This window comes from Saccopteryx leptura, chromosome 5 (assembly GCF_036850995.1).
Source record: "Saccopteryx leptura isolate mSacLep1 chromosome 5, mSacLep1_pri_phased_curated, whole genome shotgun sequence".
NCBI classification, from domain to species: domain Eukaryota; kingdom Metazoa; phylum Chordata; class Mammalia; order Chiroptera; family Emballonuridae; genus Saccopteryx; species Saccopteryx leptura.
The window spans coordinates 1,894,271-1,912,735 of NC_089507.1; the positions used below are offsets into that span (position 1 = coordinate 1,894,271).

The following is an 18,465-nucleotide window of genomic DNA, read 5'->3' on the forward strand; positions in this document are numbered from 1 at the left end:
TCGCCTTTGCCCTTCTGTGGTGAGGGCTTGTCCCCCGGGGGTGACACTGCATACCCTCACAGCCCCCTGTGAACTGTTTAGGTGTTAGATGGCGCTGATGGCCAGTATTCGGCAATGGAGACGCAGCTGGGCCCATCCCAGGACGAGGAGGAGGAGGAGGAGGAGGAAGAGCCCATGAGCATCCTCCCCGATGAAGACATCGATGCCTTCACAGACTCCTCAGTGGGTAGGTCGGCGTCAGTGACTTGCTGAGGAACCTGAGCTCCCAGGAGGAAAGTTTGCTGTCTCTGTTTCCTGAGTTGTTAAGGAGGAAGACCAACGGAGAAATGATCTCTTTAGCGTTGTCTTTGTGTCAGTGTGCACATGGGTATTTTAATGGGCAGCGTGTCACTGAGTCCCGGTTTCTGTGTTCGGAAGCCCTTCAGCAGGCACACTTACTGAAAAGCATGGGCCACGGCAGACAGCCCTCGGACAGCAGCATGGACAGATTTGTATCGAGAGAGGAGGCTGCTGACCCAGGAGAGCAGGAGAACAAGGTGCGGGGTTGAGGCTGGGCAGGGCAGCGTGGGGGCTGCTGGGGGTCAGAGCTATGTGCTTCGCTGGCTTTCCTGGGCGGGGCCTCTGCCCAGCCTTCCCCCAGGCTGCTTGCCTTGCCTGCCTCTCCAGGGCCTGCCCACTCCCAGACCGCTGCCTGGGGCTCCGCCTCCCTGGGCTGCTCTCCTCGCCTGCCTCTCCAGGGCCTGCCCACTCCCAGACCGCTGCCTGGGGCTCCGCCTCCCTGGGCTGCTCTCCCACCCGGTCCTGTCTCCCTCCCGATTTCCTGCACCAGTCATTCGATGGTCCGTATGGCCTTGCATCATTTCTTGTTCTTGTTCCATTGAATTGATTGATTGTTTATTGTGATAAAATATACAGAACTTAAAATTTTCCAGTTTAGTGGCATTAAGTACATTCACATTGTTGTGACCATCACCATATCCATCTCCAGATATTTCTCATCTTCCCAGACTGAAACTCTGTTCTCATTAAACAGACTCTCCATTCCCTGTCCCAGCCCCTGGGACCCACCGTTTTCCTTTCTGTCTCTCTGGATTGGACTCCTCTGGGGGACGCATATAAGTAGAATCATACAGTATTTGACCTTTTGTGTGACTGGTGCATTCCACTGAGCATAATGTCCTCAAGGGTCATCCTTGTTGTAGGTGTCAGAATTTCCTTCCTTTAAAAAAACTGAATAATACTACATTATATGTATGTACCACATTTTGTTTTTCTGTCCACCGATGAACACGGTTACTTCCACCTTTTGGCCATTATGAATAAAGCAATGTGGCTATGAACATGAGTGTATATCTCAATCCTCTGATGTGAATGGCTGGGTCATACAGTAATTCTGTATTTACCCTTTTGATAAACTGCCTGTCCTCCCAGTTAATTTTAAGTCCCTTGAGGGCAAGAAATAGTGTTTTGTATTTAGTCCCACATAGGTGCTCAGTCACCATGGCAACCTCCATCATTCCTTTCATGTCTGAGCAAGGCCTCCTCTTTCTCAGCTTTGAGTTTTCCGCAGGCTGGAGTTCCTCCTTGTCCTGTGTGGCTCATAATGTACACCTCGAGCAGCCTCTCCTGAGTGCTGGCTCTCAGCTGCCTTCCTTTCTGCTGTGCCCTCTGCACTGAGCTCATCCCCGCCACAGCCCACATGACCCTGTGTCCTAATGACCCCTTACCAGTCTGAGCCTGCCCCACCATGGTCTGAGGTCACGTGTGTCCACGGGCAGAGAAGCAGGCGTGTGTGCATCCCCCGCACCCGGCCTGGCCTCTGCTCGGGAACTGTCTGGGGTGAACCAAAGGCCGAATGTGCAGGATCTTCGGTTCTCAGACAGACAAGTGTCAGCTTCTCTGTTTTAGCCGTGCCGGATCAAAGGCAACATCGGACAGCCTGCTGACGAAGACTCTGCCCCCCTCGTCCACTGTGTCCGCCTTTTATCGGCTTCGTTTTTGCTGACCGGGGAGAAAAATGGTGAGTATGGAAGGGCCGGCGCGGAGTTGAGGGAAGCCTCGCTGGGTTTCAGAGTCGGCCTGGTGACCAGTTTCATGTCCGGTCACAGTTGCTGAGGAAGTCAGGGCGGGGGGAGCGTGAGCATCGGTTTCAGAGACAGGAGGGCGAAGGGAGGGAATGACAGGCCACGGCTTTTGTGGGTCTGGTGTTGCTTTTTTGGGAGCTAAATGTTTGCTGCTCTGAAGCTGAAGGTGATGCAGGGGGTTTCTCTGCAGCGCTGGTTCCGGACCGGGACGTGCGTGTCAGCGTGAAGGCGTTGGCGCTCAGCTGTGTCGGGGCCGCAGTGGCGCTTCTCCCCGAGGCTTTCTTCAGCAAGCTCTATAAAGTGCCTCTGGCCACCGCGGAGTGCCCTGGTGCGTTAACAGTTCCCGCCTCCTTCCTCTGTTTAATCGCTATTTTGAAAACGATTTCTGTCCACCGTGCCTATTTTAGTTTCAGAGCACTGCGTGGTCAGCTGACTGGTATCTGAACTGTGTGTGGCACTCCGTTAACACATAGATCCCGGTGTCTTGGAATACACACAACAGGACAATAGAATTCTGGGAGTGTAAGGCCCAGTTGACTGTATGTTGAGTTTTTTCCAAAAGCACAAATTCGTACATAATCAACATTTGTACCGCAGCCCCACTGGCCGGGCCCGATGTTCACCCTCAGTGACAGGTGGGGACTGAGGGCGGCCGGGGCGTCCTCTGGTGTGGCCCCCACAGCAAACGTCCTGGTCACACCTCCTTACTGAGCTGTGGCGGGGAGGCCTCGCTCCCGAAACTCGCCTCGCACCCTCCCTTCCTCACTCTTTCTTTGGGTGAGGGGACAGACTTGTGCTTTTGGATGTTTTAGCTAGGTGTGGACTAGTCTGAATTTTTTCTAATCTTCTTTGAAGTCAAAAGTTAGAATTTTGCTTACCAGCTGACAGTCTGTGGTTGTCACCTGCTGTGTGTTGAGTGACACCAGGGAGATGCCACATCAAGAGCCTCTGTTCCCTGGACACATTTACCACTGAGGTTACTCTGGTCGGGTCTTGTCTGGATCTGGAACGCCCGTGGCCCTTCTTACCTCTTTCCTGGGAATTAAGCTTTAATTGAGTCAGGAAGTTGAAGGTGGGACCTTTCCGAGCGCCTGGGCCATTTGTCCCCACAGAGGAGCAGTATGTCTCAGACATCTTGAGCTACATCGACCATGGGGACCCGCAGGTCCGAGGGGCCACGGCCATTCTGTGCGGGACGCTCATTTGCTCCATCCTCAGCCGGTCCCACTTCCAGGTGGGGGATTGGATGGGCTCCGTTCGAACTCAGACAGGTAACTGCGACCTCTGAGGATGGCCCTTCCTGGGTGCCATTGCCATGTCCCAGTGGACATGAAGGGCGTTTGTTCCTTGCTCTTCTGGTCAGGAAATACATTCTCTCTGGTGGACTGTGTTCCTTTGCTGCAGAGAACCCTGAAGGATGAGTCATCCGTGACTTGCAAGTTGGCGTGTACAGCTGTGCGGGTGAGCATCGTGGAACCCGTTTCTTTGAGAACTGGAAACTTGACCATTGTTATAATTAGAATATAAAATACATCCAGATGTTCTCAAGCTGTAAACAATAATACATATTTAGCTTTGGAGAGAAACAAACCATTGCTGATAAAGTTGCGGTTCAGTTGACTTTTAAGTTTTGATTCTCAGAGTATTTGTTTGACATATACTTTTTCATGAAGAGTATATTTAGAGCCCTGGCTGGGCAGCTCAGTTGGTTAGAACATTGTCCCCATACGCCAAGGTTGCAGGTTTGATCCCCGGTCAGGCACTTATAAGAGTCAGCCAATGGATGCATAAATAAGTGGAACAACAAATCAATGTTTTTCTTTCTTTCTTTCTCTTCCTCTCTCTCTGAAATCAATAAATAAAATTAAAAATGAGTATATTTAGAAGTAGAGCTTGCTAACATGAAGTGTCAAACCTATTGAATTAAAAACAACAGCTCCATTAGGCCACAGAATGCCGAGTTACAATAAGGCCTAGAGGTCATGAGTCACCTCTGTTGGTGTCAGTGGCGTGGCCTCTGTCCTTTGTGTGGTAGCATGTCCAACCTTTCTGTGCCACCTGATTCATAAATGACACGGGCCAGTCACCAGGGGAAAACCTAACCAGTAGAAATCAAAACAAAAGCCCTAAGTTGTCCATTTGTAGGCTGCCTTCCCTTTTTCAAATTTCGTGGCCTGGCCAGAATCCTTCCTCAGTACCAAACGGCCAAGTTTTGGTCGAGCAGAGATGTGCTGTCAGCATGGTCAGGTCGCTGGCCCCTCATCAGCCTGTGTGTGGAAGTGCCATGTGTGTGCTGGGGCACAGGGGCCGTGTGGCCACTGGAGCCCTGTTCTGTCCCCTTGTGGAGCACTGTGCATAGTGACATCAGCAAGGGTGTGGGCCCCGGGTTGCGCCCTGGTTCTTCGACTTGCTTTAGAAGTGGGGTGGTGTTGCCCAGTCTCCCTCTGCTGCTGGTAAGGGTCTGTGAGGTGGGTGTTTTGGGGGAGGAAGAGGAGAATTAAGATTAGGCAGGAAGATGCTCTGAAACTTGAGTTGACTGGAGCGAAGCCTATGTTGTCAGCATCGCTGAGACACGTGGAGCAAGTGTGTGCGAGTGAGGTGACTGACCGGACGCCGTCGCGGTGGCCTTGCTTTCCAGCACTGCGTCATGAGCCTCTGCAGCAGCAGCTACAGTGACTTGGGGTTGCAGCTGGTCACCGACGTGCTGAGCCTGAGGAGCAGCTCCTACTGGCTGGTGAGGACGGAGCTGCTGGACACTCTTGCGGAGATGGACTTCAGGTGTGTGTGCCGGCTTCTCTATACGGGGACTGCGGTCGCTCAGGGTTCACACTGCGTATTGGAAGGCCCAGGCCATTGATGCAGGTAGTGATGGTTACCAGGTCATCCTAGGTAGTGAGTGTCGCCAGGTAGCCCCGGTACTGTCACCAGGTAGCCCCTGGTGGTGAGCATTGCCAGTTAGTCCCAGGTAGCGTCTCCAGGCAACCCCCAGATATCACTCGATAATCCCAGGTACTTAGCTGTACCGGGCCCCCCCCAGGCAGTGGGCATCCCCAGGTGACCAGCAGCAGAAACCTGAGGGGTGTATAGCCGATAGCGCTTTTCCCTGTCTCACCCCACCCTCTCCTGGACATTTCTCAGTGCGGCAGCGCGGGCACTTTTCTGGTGGTCTTCGTCTTCTCTGATGGTGAGGTCAGAGGGCTCAGACTTAAGATCCAAAGCTCATGTCAGGTCTGCATTCTTATGAGGAGTGTGTTCATCACCATCCTGAATGTGGGCCAGAGAGCAGATTTCTGTTCTGTCACAATAAAAAAATGAATTTTGATGTGCTGTAGTTTTTCATTAGAACTGAGTTTTTTGGTTCGTGTTGCTTTCTTTCAGAAGCGAAATTTTCCTTTATTACCCAGGTTTTTTTGGAACTCCATTTGCAGAGGCTGGTCGTGTACCAGGGGCGTGCTTGCCACCCTCTGCTGGATGTTTGCTTGCATCTTCAGGACCCCTCTGAGAACTGGGGATCGTCTCCCCTACACCCCCAGAAGGGACACTGAGTGCCACTGGCCGCAGCTAGTGAGCGGGGCGGGGCGACCCCTTCTTGAAGCTGCCCACGTTCTGCCTTTGCCTTTAGCTAATCCTCAGGGCACCCGGAGTCTGCAAGTATGAGGGGATACAAGTTCTTGCTGTAACGTGGTAGTATTTCCATTATTTTAAGTAAGTTCTGCCCTCAGGTTTCTTCAGTGCCCAGACTAAACCACTCTGGGGCCGGCCTGCCCTAGCGATTTATTAATAGCATCATTCCGGCCATCAGAGATGTGTTTGGAGTAATGAACTGTTGCATTGTGAAATGTGTTCTTTCGTTAGGTTGGTGAGTTTCTTGGAAGCAAAAGCAGAACACCTGCACAGAGGCGCTCACCACTACACAGGGGTAAGCAGTGCATCTCCGTGAGGCTGTGTTGGTCCTCCATGTCACCCTGTCCTGGTGCGGAGTCTCACTCCTGTTCAGTTGTGCAAGTTGTGATTGTTTGGTGTTAACTTGAGACGAGTGCTCTTGAGTTCTTTCTCATTGGTTTTCCAAAATTTCATACTGAAAATTTTAGTTAAATATGGAGATTGTCTCTTTTCTTATCCCCAAAGCTTTTAAAACTACAAGAACGAGTGCTCAACAACGTGGTCATCTATTTGCTCGGAGATGAAGACCCCAGGGTGCGACACGTTGCTGCTGCTTCCTTGATGAGGTACGCACCACGCACCTGTCTCCTTATTCGCGTCTCTGCTTCAAGCACTAAGGTTGTGAGAGTGGGGAGAGAGGGAACATTCGCAGGTCATAGGTCAGTGTTCCTGAATCTCGAGGTCACTTCTAGCTACTCCTAAACTCTCAAAAAAGAAGTTGTTCTCTCCTGCAAGAGTCTACAATGACAATGGACACAACAACAAAATACTAACTTCCTGTTATAGCAGTATTGACTTTCATTGTGAAGACTTTGGAACTTAGAGAATGTATAAGTCCCCTTCACTTCTGCCTCTTGGAGATGATAATTACTCTTGATACTTTGCTGTGTGTCCTGTCTAGGAGTTTCTTTTCACAACATCGGGTCAAAATATATGTGTGGTTTGGCAATCTAATAATTTCCACTTATATTATTAGCATCTTCCAGTTACCTAATACTCCTCTAAAGAAGAAATTTTGATTAGTGCCATTTTTTACTATATTGCTCTGATAAGCTTTTCTATAAATATTATTTGTTTGGATGTTAAAGTTATCTTTTTTATTGAATTTATGGGGGTGACACTGGTTAATAGATTATATAGGTTTTAGGTATACAGTTATATAATACTATCTGCATATTGTGTATTCACTACCACAAATCTTCTAAAGGTTTTTTTTTTTTTAATTTTTTTTTAATTTTATTTATTTATTTATTTTTTACAGAGACAGTGAGTCAGAGAGAGGGATAGACAGGGACAGACAGACAGGAACAGAGAGAGATGAGAAGCATCAATCATTAGTTTTTTGTTGCACGTTGCAACACCTTAGTTGTTCATTGATTGCTCTCTCATATGTGCCTTGACCGTGGGCCTTCAGCAGACCAAGTAACCCCTTGCTGGAGCCAGCGACCTTGGCTTCAAGCTGGTGAGCTTTTGCTCAAACCAGACGAGCCTGTGCTCAAGCTGGTGACCTCGGGGTCTCGAACCTGGGTCCTCTGCATCCCAGTCCTACGCTCTTTCCACTGTGCCACCACCTGGTCAGGCTAAAGTTAAATAATGAACAGTGCTTCAGTCAACATTGTTACACATAAAAGTTTATGTATCATTTCTTTTTCCATTAATTTAATTTTTGGCAATTGAGGTACTAAGGGAAGCTTTTTGATGCTTTTTTTTTTCTAATAGCTTTTTTGAGGTATAATTTATATTTCTTGAGTGTAAAATTAAATGAGTTTTAGTACATTTACGTACTTGTGTAAGTATCACCACAATCCAATTTTAGGACATCTTTATCACCCCACAAAGATCCTTTGTGCCCGTTTGCAAACCCCCAGTTCCCACCCATACCCAGGCAACCACAGACCCACTTCCTGTCTCCAGAGAGCCCCCCTTTCCAGACATGTTCTGTAGACGGGACCATACAGTAGGTGAGCTGGCCCTGGCTTCTTTCACTGAGTGTGTGAGGGTCAGCGTGCTGTAGCGGCTCCCAGTGGTGCGTCCTGCGATCGCTGCAGAGTCTTCTGTCATAGGGACCATTTCGTTCTTCCCTTTCGCAGATTATGGGTATTATTTACTTCCTGAGACTGAGTGTTGCTGGGAGCACTTGCCCAGAAGACTTTGTGTGGGCTCCTGTTCACTCTCTGGGATTGGCCCCAGGAGTGGGCTTTTTGTGGGTGTTGGCACGCGCTGTGAGGCGACTCTCCTGACGTGTGCCAGTTTCTTCTCCCGACGCCAGGCCGTGACCGTGCCTCGTTCTGCTCGCCAGACCGACAGTACAGGAACAGTCAAATACACGTCAGCTGTTTACAGAAATTGGTGTTTTTTGCCTGACTGACCTGTGGGTAAAACATCAATCTGGAACGTTGAGGTCCCTGGTTCAAAACCCTGGGCTTGCCTGGTCAAGGCACATATGGGAATTGATGCTTCCTGCCCCTCCCCTTCTCTCTCTCTCTCTTTCTCTCTCTCTCTCTCTCTCTACCACTCTCTCTAAAATAAATAAAAATTTAGAAAAAAAAGAAATTGGTATTTTTTTAAAATCACTTTGGTTTTAAAGATAAAAGATACTTTAAAGATACTTTGTTTACTGAACAAAGTATAAGGAAAACAAAAAAATAAGTAAAAATCTTTGTGATCAAACTACTCAGTGAAAACCAAAGTCATACTTGGTGACATCCTGTCCATTTGCAGTGTTGTCATTTGCATTTCTTTGATTGCACGTGAGGTGAACCTTTTCAGTGACTTAACTGGGTCTGTGTGACTTGCCTCGTCAAAGATTTTCTATCTTTACCATTTTCTGAAAATGATAGCGGTTTATTATATACCCTGGAGAAAATGGTGCTTCATGACCAAGACTCTGTGGAGGAGGTTTAAATGAGAGATATTGGGGTTTACAAACCGACGTGATAAAACAGTGGGCTGTTTCCAGCAGCTCCACCCCCCACACCACCTGTGATGAGTGTGCGGGTCCTCTCGCATGTACAGTGCGCACTGAGTGCCAACAGCACCTGCAGGAGAGCCGCCCACCCGTGCCCTGCGTGGGGTTCAGCTGAGAGGGGTGGCCACGCCTGTGGAAAAGGGGGGTGGTCTTCTGTGGGCGGGCGGTGTTGGAGGCTTGGCCACCTCGGCAGAGAAGGGTGGTGAGCCCACAAGGTGAGTTCCGGTACTCTGGAAGTGAATAAACCTTACTCTTATGCCCTAGGCTTGTCCCAAAGCTGTTTTATGACTGCGACCAAGGACAGGCTGACCCGGTCGTGGCTGTGGCGAGGGACCAGAGCAGTGTTTACCTGAAGCTCCTCATGCACGAGGCGCAGCCCGCATCGCACTTCTCCGTCAGCACAATCACCAGGTACACCGCCGAGCAGCGTGGGGGGACGCCCCCTTTCCTGGTGCCTTGCTGTAGGGCTTTTGTCTACAAAGGATTTTTAGGGGGAAAAACCCTTTAGGGGTTTAGGTGAGGCTGTTTGAGAAGATGGACTTCCTTGGACAGGAGATTTCTCTTTTTCAGAATTTAGCACCCACCTCTTTATTGAGTAAGTCACGCAGAGTGACACCGTAAACCTCAGCTTGTTCATCACAAGCCACATACCGACAGTGTGTTTTCTGTTTGCTGTCTTATCTGAGAACTTGTCCATTAAACTTTTCACTTTCAGTTACCTTCTATGTGCCTGGTTGCAGCATGCCTGTTAATTTTTAGGTGAGCGGGATATTTAAGAATGCCAGTGTTATTTAGGGCTATCCACTGGGTCAGTGATTTGCAGTAAATATTAACATTCATTGTGAGAAACTTTTATGTGCAGTTTCAAATGGCTCTACAGTCTCGTCTGATTCTCAGATGAGCAGCACAGACTGTACAAGGAATTGTTAAGCTTAGGGAGTCGCTTTTTCTAAATGTCATTTCAGAATATGTATGTTAGGTGCCCACAGATAGAGTTTCATTAAAATTGGTTATTAACTCTGAACTTTGAGAACTCTCCCAGTTCCGAACCCAGGCTGGCCTTGACCTTCAGCCATGGTCCGTGTGAACACCAGGGCCACTGGTGCTGTGTCTGTAGCTTTGCTATCCGCTGTTGCAGAATTGATGTCAGCAGAGAACAGCCTTCTCTTAGTGTATTGTTGAGCGCTTCCGTGGATAGGACACTGTGCAGAAGTGCATTGAACACCGGCCTGTTCGGGCCTCGTTCGTAGAGTCAGAGAGTTGGGATTCCTGTGTGGCTACAGGGAGGGGTCTGAGTCCTACAAGCCATGGATGGTGAGTGGGATGGGGCCAGTGGTCCCGTGGGAGAAGGACTTCCTTTTGTTGGAACCAGGAGTAGCTTCATGTCAGATTTCTTTTCACTTGGAGTTTGAAAAATGGGTGACCCAGGACATGGGGGGGGGGTTGCAGGCGAGGCCATGGTGAGGAGAGTGTTGCTCCAGGCCCGCGGCGAAGGCGTCAGGGCAGCCCGGAGGGAGGCAGGGGTCGTTTCAGCCATTTTTATAGTATAGTGGCCAATTTATTTCCAGTCTTTCTTTAATGTGTAAGCCAAGGCTACTTGAACGTTTTGTGGCTTTTAATCTTAAACTGTAAAAAGCCAGTTGAATTTTGAAGTGTCATAAGCTTTAACAGTAGGTTTTAAGTTTTCATCTTTTTCTTATCAGAATATATAGAGGCTATAATTTACTACCAAGCATAACGGACGTAACCATGGAGAATAACCTCTCCAGAGCGGTCGCAGCGGTGTCTCAGCAGCTCATCACGTCCACCACACGGGCGCTCACAGTGAGTCCCCTCTGGTTGGCCTTAATGAATTAGTGTTCAGTAGTTTGTAAGGTCAGTTCTTAAAGATGATGCATTAGACTCTGTATGTGGGGCTTACTCAGACTTGTGTTTCCTTCCAATAGGAATGTAAACAACTTTTTTTCTGATTGTTAAAGTAACAAATAGTCGTAAAAACATCCAGCCCTACTGCCTGACCTGTGGTGGCACAGGAGATAGAGCGTCAACCTGCAATGGTGAGGTCGCTGGTTCGAAGCCCAGGACTTGCCCGGTCAAGGCACATATGAGAAGCAACTATTATGAGTTTGATGCTTCCTGCTCCTCTTTCTCTCGCTCTACTTTTTCTAAAATCAGTAAATAAAATCTTTTAAAAATGCTAGCTATTAAAAAAAATAGCCAATAAAAGAGGACAGAAAAGTAAAAATAATCTGAATTGGTAATCAGAAGTTTAAACTGCTTCTAATATAATTGACTCAGTGACTTTGTAATGTATATCAAAATCAGAAATACTGCCTGACCCGTGGTGATACAGTGGATAAGGTGTCAATCTAGAACGCCGAGGTTGCTGGTTCGAAACCCCAGGCTTGCCCGGTCGAGGCACCTACGAGAAGAAACTACAAGTTGATGCTGCCTGCTCCTCCCCCCTGCCTTTCTCTCCTCTGTCTAAAATCAATAAATAAAATCTTTAAAACAATGCCAACAAAAATTTTTGCATAATGTAACTATTTTTACCATTGTGATGCTCAAATTGGAAACAAACTATTAATATCCTAGCCTCCAAGAATGATTAAGTTCTGATTATGACTAAACTCAGTGTATATGGTAGTTTATTACATACCTATTATTTTGATGCTTGGAGAATTTTTAACAGTACGGAGAGAAATTACCTGAGTTAAGCCTGACCAGACCAGGCAGTGGTGCAGTGGATAGAGCATCAGACTGGGTGGGACGTGGAGGACCCAGGTTCGAGACCCCGAGGTCGCCAGCTTGAGCGCGGGCTCATCTCGTTTGAGCAAAAGCTCACCAGCTTGAGCAAGGGGTCATTTGGTCTGTTGTAGCCGCCCTGGTCAAGGCACATATGAGAAATCAATCAATGAACAACTAAGGTACCACAATGAAAAATTGATGCTTCTCATCTCTCTCCCTTCCTGTTTGTCTGTCCCTCTGACTCTCTCTCTCTCATACACACACACACACACACACACACATACACACACACACACACACACACAAAGAAATTACCTGAGTTATAATATTGAGTGGAAAATGGCACAATAAAACTGTATGCTTGTGTGTAGTCAGATCTCGGTTACGATAAATAATATTTACGTAAATGCATTTCTCACATACTCGAGAAGGACTGGCAGAATACTGCCAAAATTAATTTTAGTTTGGAGGAATTTTGTTTTCTTTTACGTCTAAAACAAGTGCAACTATCTAAAATTTTTTCCATTGATTTGAGAGGGGGAGAGAGTGAAAGAGGGAAGCATCAATTTGTTCCTCTTAGTTCCATTTAGTTGTGCACTCATTGGTTGCTTCTTACACGTGCCCTGACCAGGGATTGAACCTCCAACCTCGATACATCAAGACACTGTTCTCTCCCCTGAGCAACCTGGCCAGGACCCAGCTGTAACTTTTATTATAATCATAAAAAGGTATTATACAAAAGTAGTGTTAATTTGCTGGTTACCAAGTCAAACCTTGTCATTGATTTTATGTGGCAGAAGAAACGCTTCCATGTTGTGGAAAACAGTTATGACTAAGCTGTGTCAGTAAGTCCATACCTGCCTTTCAGACCTCAAGGTTGTTTGGACTCTGTAGCTTATTAGTCTTCCATTGATTTGTTCAAAAACATCATACGCGTAACTTTTTTGTATTTATTGTGACCTCCATGTGTCGGGCACTGTTTTAGGCTTGATAAAGACAGAGGATCCTGCCCTTGTGGTTCTTGCCGTCCGGTTGGGGGTGGACGTTAACCAGCTGGAGCAGAGTGGGCGTGGGGTGGGGAGGGCGTTGCGGGCAGAGGTGGCGGCACAGGGTGATCGCAGCTCTCAGCAGAAGGGCCTGTGCCACACTGGCCAGGCATCCCAGCCTTCAACCCAGATCTCCACTGTGCTTTTTATAAAGGGTCAGGGGAGGTTTGATTTACTAAATGCCTTCTGGTGTTTGGGTGTGATTGCCTTATTTCTCTCTTTAGTTCGGATGCTGTGAAGCTTTGTGTCTTCTTTCAACTGCCTTTCCGGTTTGCATTTGGAGTTTAGGTTGGCATTGTGGGTAAGTACATGTCTTGCCATGTGGCTGTCTATAGTTACATGGCACAAACACAATTATCGGGATCCTGTCTTTCTTTTCTTAAGTGCTTTATTAGCTTGGCCTGTTGGAAAAATCCTCGATGGACGCTTGTTCTGTTGTTAGCTGTGTGGGAACGGGCGGTGGGCGCTTCCGGGAGATGCCGAGCTGGCTATAATGAGGGACGTCAGACGCTCGCTCTCCAGCATTGTGTGTGTGTGGGGGGGCGTTTACGAGAACTGTATATGCCAGCCAAAGACTTCTACTAAATTGGCTTGCTTCTCTTTAGAATTATTCAATATGTATTAAAAATTTAACAACTTTTTTTTGTTTGAAATCAAATGTGACTGTCATGTAAAACCGTAAATCCCAGGAATGAGGGTCAGGAACTGCACCAGCAGTTTTCCTTTTAAACAGGGGTCTCAAACTTGTGGCCCGCGGGCCGCATGCGGCCCGCCCACCAATTTTGTGTGGCCCGCAGACTGGCCCGCAGATTAATCCACGAAGTTTGATTAGTCTGCGGGCTGCACAAAATTGGTGGGCGGGCCGCACAGCCGCGAGTTTGAGACCTCTGAAATGATGCTCCGCCGGGGGCCCAGTGGCTCCTGTGGAGTAATTTTGGGTCTTCCGCAGCAGTAAGGAGTGAGTAAGCTTCTTTTATGTTGGCTGGTACTAGTCGCCGTCACTGTGGGAACTAAATGTGCAGATTTCACGGGTGTGTCAGCGCCAGGCCCAGCGGCATCTGCGGACCCGGATTGCATCGTCCTGTCCAGAAGGGTGATTTCCTCTGCCAGCGAGTGCCGGGCAGTTAGTCTCCGGTCATAGGTCCAGCATTTGACTTTAGCACTGAGTAAAATGTGCTAACCCAAACGTTAAAGGAAGTTAGAAAGTTATCAAAATAAACAGTGGTAATACTTTAATCAGATTGGCTACCTGTTCTCGTTTCTGAAATGATTTTCACAGAGCTGTGGTTTATAGGAGAGATGTTAGTTAGTGGTAAGTTTTCTTTATGAGCTGGTGTAAAATGTACAGTGACCTGCCTTCCTCTTGGCTCAGGAGGAAAAGCAAAACTGTTTGCCTTAAGACTTTTCTGTAATTTGACCTGGCCCCGCGTGCCCCCAGGGCGCCCCCGCTGAGCACCTCCGAGGAGTCCAGGAAGAGCTGCACTGTCGGGATGGCCACCGTGGTCCTCACCCTGCTCTCGTCAGCGTGGTTCCCGCTGGACCTCTCCGCCCATCAGGACGCTCTGATCTTGGCGGGGAACTTGCTTGCAGGTATGGGGACTGAGCCGAGCAGAGGCCTGGACGGGAGCTCTTGGTTTCCTTCTGCGGGTGGGTGTCGTGTGCACGTGGAGGGAGAGCACTGCCCGGCCTCCACGGCGACGGCAGACGTGTGTGCTGCAGGCAGAGGTCTGTGTGCAGTGTTCTAGCTGAGCCTTCCCAGTCCAGGCCTCCCTCAGCTACAGCCAGACCCGTTGTGGGGGCGCCATGGGCCAGGCACTGTCCCAGCGCGGGGGCGGGGAGTATCATGTGTGGGCTCTGTCCTCAAGTCAGTGTCAATTAGGGGAGACACAGGAGACTGAAGTACAGTGGTGGCACAGAGTGGCCGTGCTTGCTGTCCTTTGGGGCTTGGGACAGGAAGCAGGACTTACAAGCTGGCAGGAAAGGCACACCGGATGGAGGGCACAGCATGCCAAGGCATGGAGACATGAAAAATGGTGTGACATTGAGAACTGGATGTCATACGTGAGGACAAGGAGTAGGATTGAGAATGTGACTAGGAGCGAGAGAGACCCGTGGAAATCAGTGGTGTGGGTGTCACCAGTCTCCATCTGGGGGAGGGGACTTGTATTGCTTGCTGTGGGAGTTCACTGAAGAGGTCAGGACAGGGACCAACCATCGGACTGGCATGGGTGGGCAACAGTAGTGTTAGTAATAAACACAACAGTCACGCCTGTGTTCTATCCTCACAACTGTGACCCTGTGTTTGTCTGCCCCCATGTTTTAGAAAGATGACTAGTCTGACCTGAGTGTGGGCGGGAGGAGAAGGCGGGAAATGAGGGAGGTTCATACTGTCACCAAGGGGAGGGGGGAGAGAGAAAGAGGGGGAGAGAGAGGGAGGGAGAAAGAGAGAGAGGGAGTGAGGGAGAGAGAGAGAGAGGGAGGGATAGAGAGAGAGGGAGAGAGAGAGAGGGAGGGAGAGAGAGGGAGGGAGAGAGAGAGGGAAGAAGAGAAAGGGAGGGAGAGAGAGAGGGAGGGAGGGAATGAGGGAGAGAGAGAGGGAGGGAGAGAGAGAGGGAGAGAGAGTGAGAGGGAGAGAGAGAGGGAAGAAGAGAGAGGGAGAGGGAGGGGAGGGGGAGGGGGAGGGGGAGGGTCTAAGCAAGATGCTGGCTGTGCGGTGTGGGGAGAGGCTGGGAAAGGAGAATGAAGGAGGTAGGAGAGCGGGCCTGGGTCCCCTCTTGAACTTTAGTTGTAGAGATGAAGGAGGGGCCCAGGGTGACCGTCACATCCTGGGGGTGTGTGGTGACAGTCATGGAAATAGGAAACTTTTTTGGGGGGGGAATGTCAATCCCCTATTGAACTTGAGGTATCAGTTGATTATCATCAGGTGGAGATGTCCATGTGAGTGGGTCTGAGTGGTATGTTTCCTAAGCCATTTCCTCTCCACACACGGTGGAGCTAGGAGCTGACGCAGGTGCCTGTATTGCAGCCAGTGCCCCCAGGTCTCTGAGAAGTTCTTGGACTGCTGAGGAAGAGGGCAGCCCGGCAGCCATCAAGCAGGAAGAGGCGTGGCCAGCTCTGGGTGACCGGACTCTGGTGCCCATGGTGGACCAGCTCTTCTCCCACCTGCTGAAGGTGCTCAACATCTGTGCGCACGTGCTGGACGAGGTGGCTCCCGGGCCCGCGGTGAAGGTAACCTTGTGTCAAGGGATGGGCTGCTCAGCTCGCCTGTGTCTGCTGACCCTCCGTCCCCTCCCTGCTCTCTTCCGCTTTAAACGGACACTGAATTTAACACAAAATGCGATCATCCAACCCAGACCCCTTTTGGTGTCATCTTGAATACTGTCACCTCTCAGGGGGAAAGGCTGCCTTTGTTCTTAGGCTTTTAGCATTCGCTGAGAAAGCAGGATGTGAAGTGCTGGCGTATTGACACATTCGCTCTCTCCTGAAATGTTGGCAGATAGTTTAGCTTCTCTGTGAAGTGCAGTTCAATAAAATCAACTTCAAGAAAAATAGCAAACTCTTTGCCCAGCGGACTTGAGATCAGTACACTCCTAATGACATCTGGTTATTCCCCCCCTTGCCTGTGTCTTCCTCTCGGTCCCCTCCATCCCAGGGAGACTGGTCTGACCTCAGGGGCTCCGCTGGCCGCCCCGCTGCCTCTCCCTCCTACGCACGCCGCTGAGCAGTCCTGTCTGCCATTCCCCTAAGGACAGCCACCGCTCTGACCCTGGCCCCCTCTGGGAGGCTCTTTGCCTGGCCTTTGTCCCTTGCTCTGGCCGGCCACCTAGTCCCTAGCCACTGCAGGTCTGATTCCTGCCACCACTGTCCACGCAGCTCCTCCTGCCGGGTCAGGCTTCCCGTGGTGTGGGCGCCCCCGGCCCTGTCTCCTCTCCCTCTGCCCCACTGCACACTGCGTCCCGTCCTGCGCTGCGCGCTGCTCTCGTCTCCTGGGCCGCCTCGGTGCCCCTGGCCTCACTACTCCAGGCGCTTTCTGGGCTCGGTCTTCAGGCCACCACGTGCTTTCCAGGCTCTGTCCTGCTTCCTGCTCTGGGCCAGTGCTATCCGGGACAGCTTCCTGTGACCTGGCAACGCGTCAGCCGGGACACTAGCATCTGGCAGCTGCACACCTGCCATGTCACTGTGACAGAGGGACTGGACTTTTCTTAAATTATTATTTTTTTGAGGTACAGTTGACATTCAACATTATGTTAGTTTCAGGTGTACAGTACAGTGATTAGACATTTATATAATTTATGAAGTGACCAGTGATAAGTTTAGTACCCACCTAGCACCATGGATAGTTATTACAATATTATTGACATTCCCTATGCTGAACTTTATATCTTGCATACTTACGTACATGCACAAATATGTGTACACGCACATGTCCATGTGCACACACACGGTTTTCTTCATGTTCACTGCTGCTTTTCTGGTCTAGGTGGATGGGGGCTCTCCTTTGGATGACTGTAGTTGCCTGTTTTTTTTTTTTTGTTTTTTACAGAGGCAGAGATAGACAGGGACAGACAGACAGGAACGGGGAGAGATGAGAAGCATCAATCATCAGTTTCTCGTTGTGCGTTGTGACTTCTTAGTTGTTCATTGATTGCTTTCTCACATGTGCCTTGACCGCGGGCCTTCAGCAGACTGAGTAACCCCCTGCTGGAGCCAGCGACCTTGGGTCTAAGCTGGTGAGCTCTTTGCTCAAGCCAGATGAGCCCGCGCTCAAGCTGGCGACCTCGGGGTCTCGAACCTGGGTCCTCTGCATCCCAGTCCGACGCTCTATCCACTGCGCCACCACCTGGTCAGGCGCCTCTATTTTTTTAAACAGCATTATTGACATACGGTACAATTAGAGCATAATTCACATACCATGTAACTCCCCACTTAAAGTGCACGGTTCAGTTTGTTTCAGGGTGCCCACAGAATTGTTTGGCCATCGCCACTGTCAGTTTTAGAACCCAGAAAAGAACACTGTGCCCTTTAGCTGTCACCCCTCAACCCTCCCGTGCCCCTGGCTTCAGGCAACCAGGAGCCTTCCTTTTGTTTCTGCGGATGTGCCTGTTCCAGCATTCATGGAGATGGAGCCGTACACGCAGTGTCTGTGTGTTCCCAGGGGCACCAGCCTCTGCACTGCTCTGTGTTCCTTCCTGCTGCCTCAGTCCTCCCCGACTATAGCCATTCACCTGCTGTGCAGACCAGGCTTGGTGTGGACAGTGACTTCTCTGAGATTGCCAATGGGCAGTGGAGCTGAGGCCGCTGTCCAGTCTCTGTCACCTTCGCTCTGCCCGTGCCGATGGTCTCTGGTGGTGTGAGAGCCTGGCACTCTGTAGTCTGTTCAGTTCTAGCTCTGCTGCCCGTCAGCTGGGACCTCAGATAGGTTACTTCTGCTCTGAGCTCCTCCCCTCTGCTGGGAGACAGAGGTTAAAACATGGCCTCACACCCTCTGCGGGGTCGTGGCTCCGGGACTGCGCTCTGTTTGCTGGTCTTGGAGGTGACGGGCCCAGGGCTTTGGGGACCCCTTCCATACCTCACATTTAACCTGTCAGCAAGTTCGGCTACCGCCCAAGTGTGTGGTTGTCGTGTGGGCTGAAAGAAGTACACGGGGTATGTACAGTTTCTGAGCTCTGGAAATGGGGATTCGAAGAGGAAACATATGGGTTGATTCTTTTCAATACACGTAAAAGCATATGCTGTAGATTGCAGTTTCTGTGCTGGCTGGGCTCCCAGATCCCCGTTCTCTTTCAGGCAGCCTTGCCGTCCCTCACGAACCCCCCTTCTCTGAGTCCCATCCGACGGAAGGGGAAGGAGAAGGAACCAGGCGAGCAGGCATCTGCACCGCTGAGCCCCAAGAAGGGCAGTGAGGCCAGTCCAGGTACGACATGGCAACGGGAAGAAGGGGATGTGGGACATCGTC

The 18,465-nt window shown here is 49.9% G+C and overlaps 1 protein-coding gene across 4 annotated transcripts in view; it reads left to right on the plus strand.

Moving 5' to 3' along the window:
• The window catches only part of HTT (huntingtin), a 132,175-nt gene that overhangs the window by 44,429 nt on the left and 69,281 nt on the right, over positions 1-18,465 (plus strand). For all 4 annotated transcript variants that reach the window (XM_066386831.1, XM_066386829.1, XM_066386830.1 and 1 more), the window contains 15 exons: positions 82-226; positions 418-536; positions 1,909-2,020; positions 2,275-2,412; positions 3,197-3,355; positions 3,448-3,545; positions 4,723-4,862; positions 5,940-6,003; positions 6,213-6,313; positions 8,980-9,126; positions 10,419-10,539; positions 12,734-12,810; positions 13,948-14,099; positions 15,535-15,737; positions 18,297-18,423. In XM_066386831.1, coding sequence (XP_066242928.1) covers positions 82-226; positions 418-536; positions 1,909-2,020; positions 2,275-2,412; positions 3,197-3,355; positions 3,448-3,545; positions 4,723-4,862; positions 5,940-6,003; positions 6,213-6,313; positions 8,980-9,126; positions 10,419-10,539; positions 12,734-12,810; positions 13,948-14,099; positions 15,535-15,737; positions 18,297-18,423 — 1,903 coding nt within the window. The remainder of the gene's footprint in view (positions 1-81; positions 227-417; positions 537-1,908; positions 2,021-2,274; positions 2,413-3,196; positions 3,356-3,447; positions 3,546-4,722; positions 4,863-5,939; positions 6,004-6,212; positions 6,314-8,979; positions 9,127-10,418; positions 10,540-12,733; positions 12,811-13,947; positions 14,100-15,534; positions 15,738-18,296; positions 18,424-18,465) is intronic.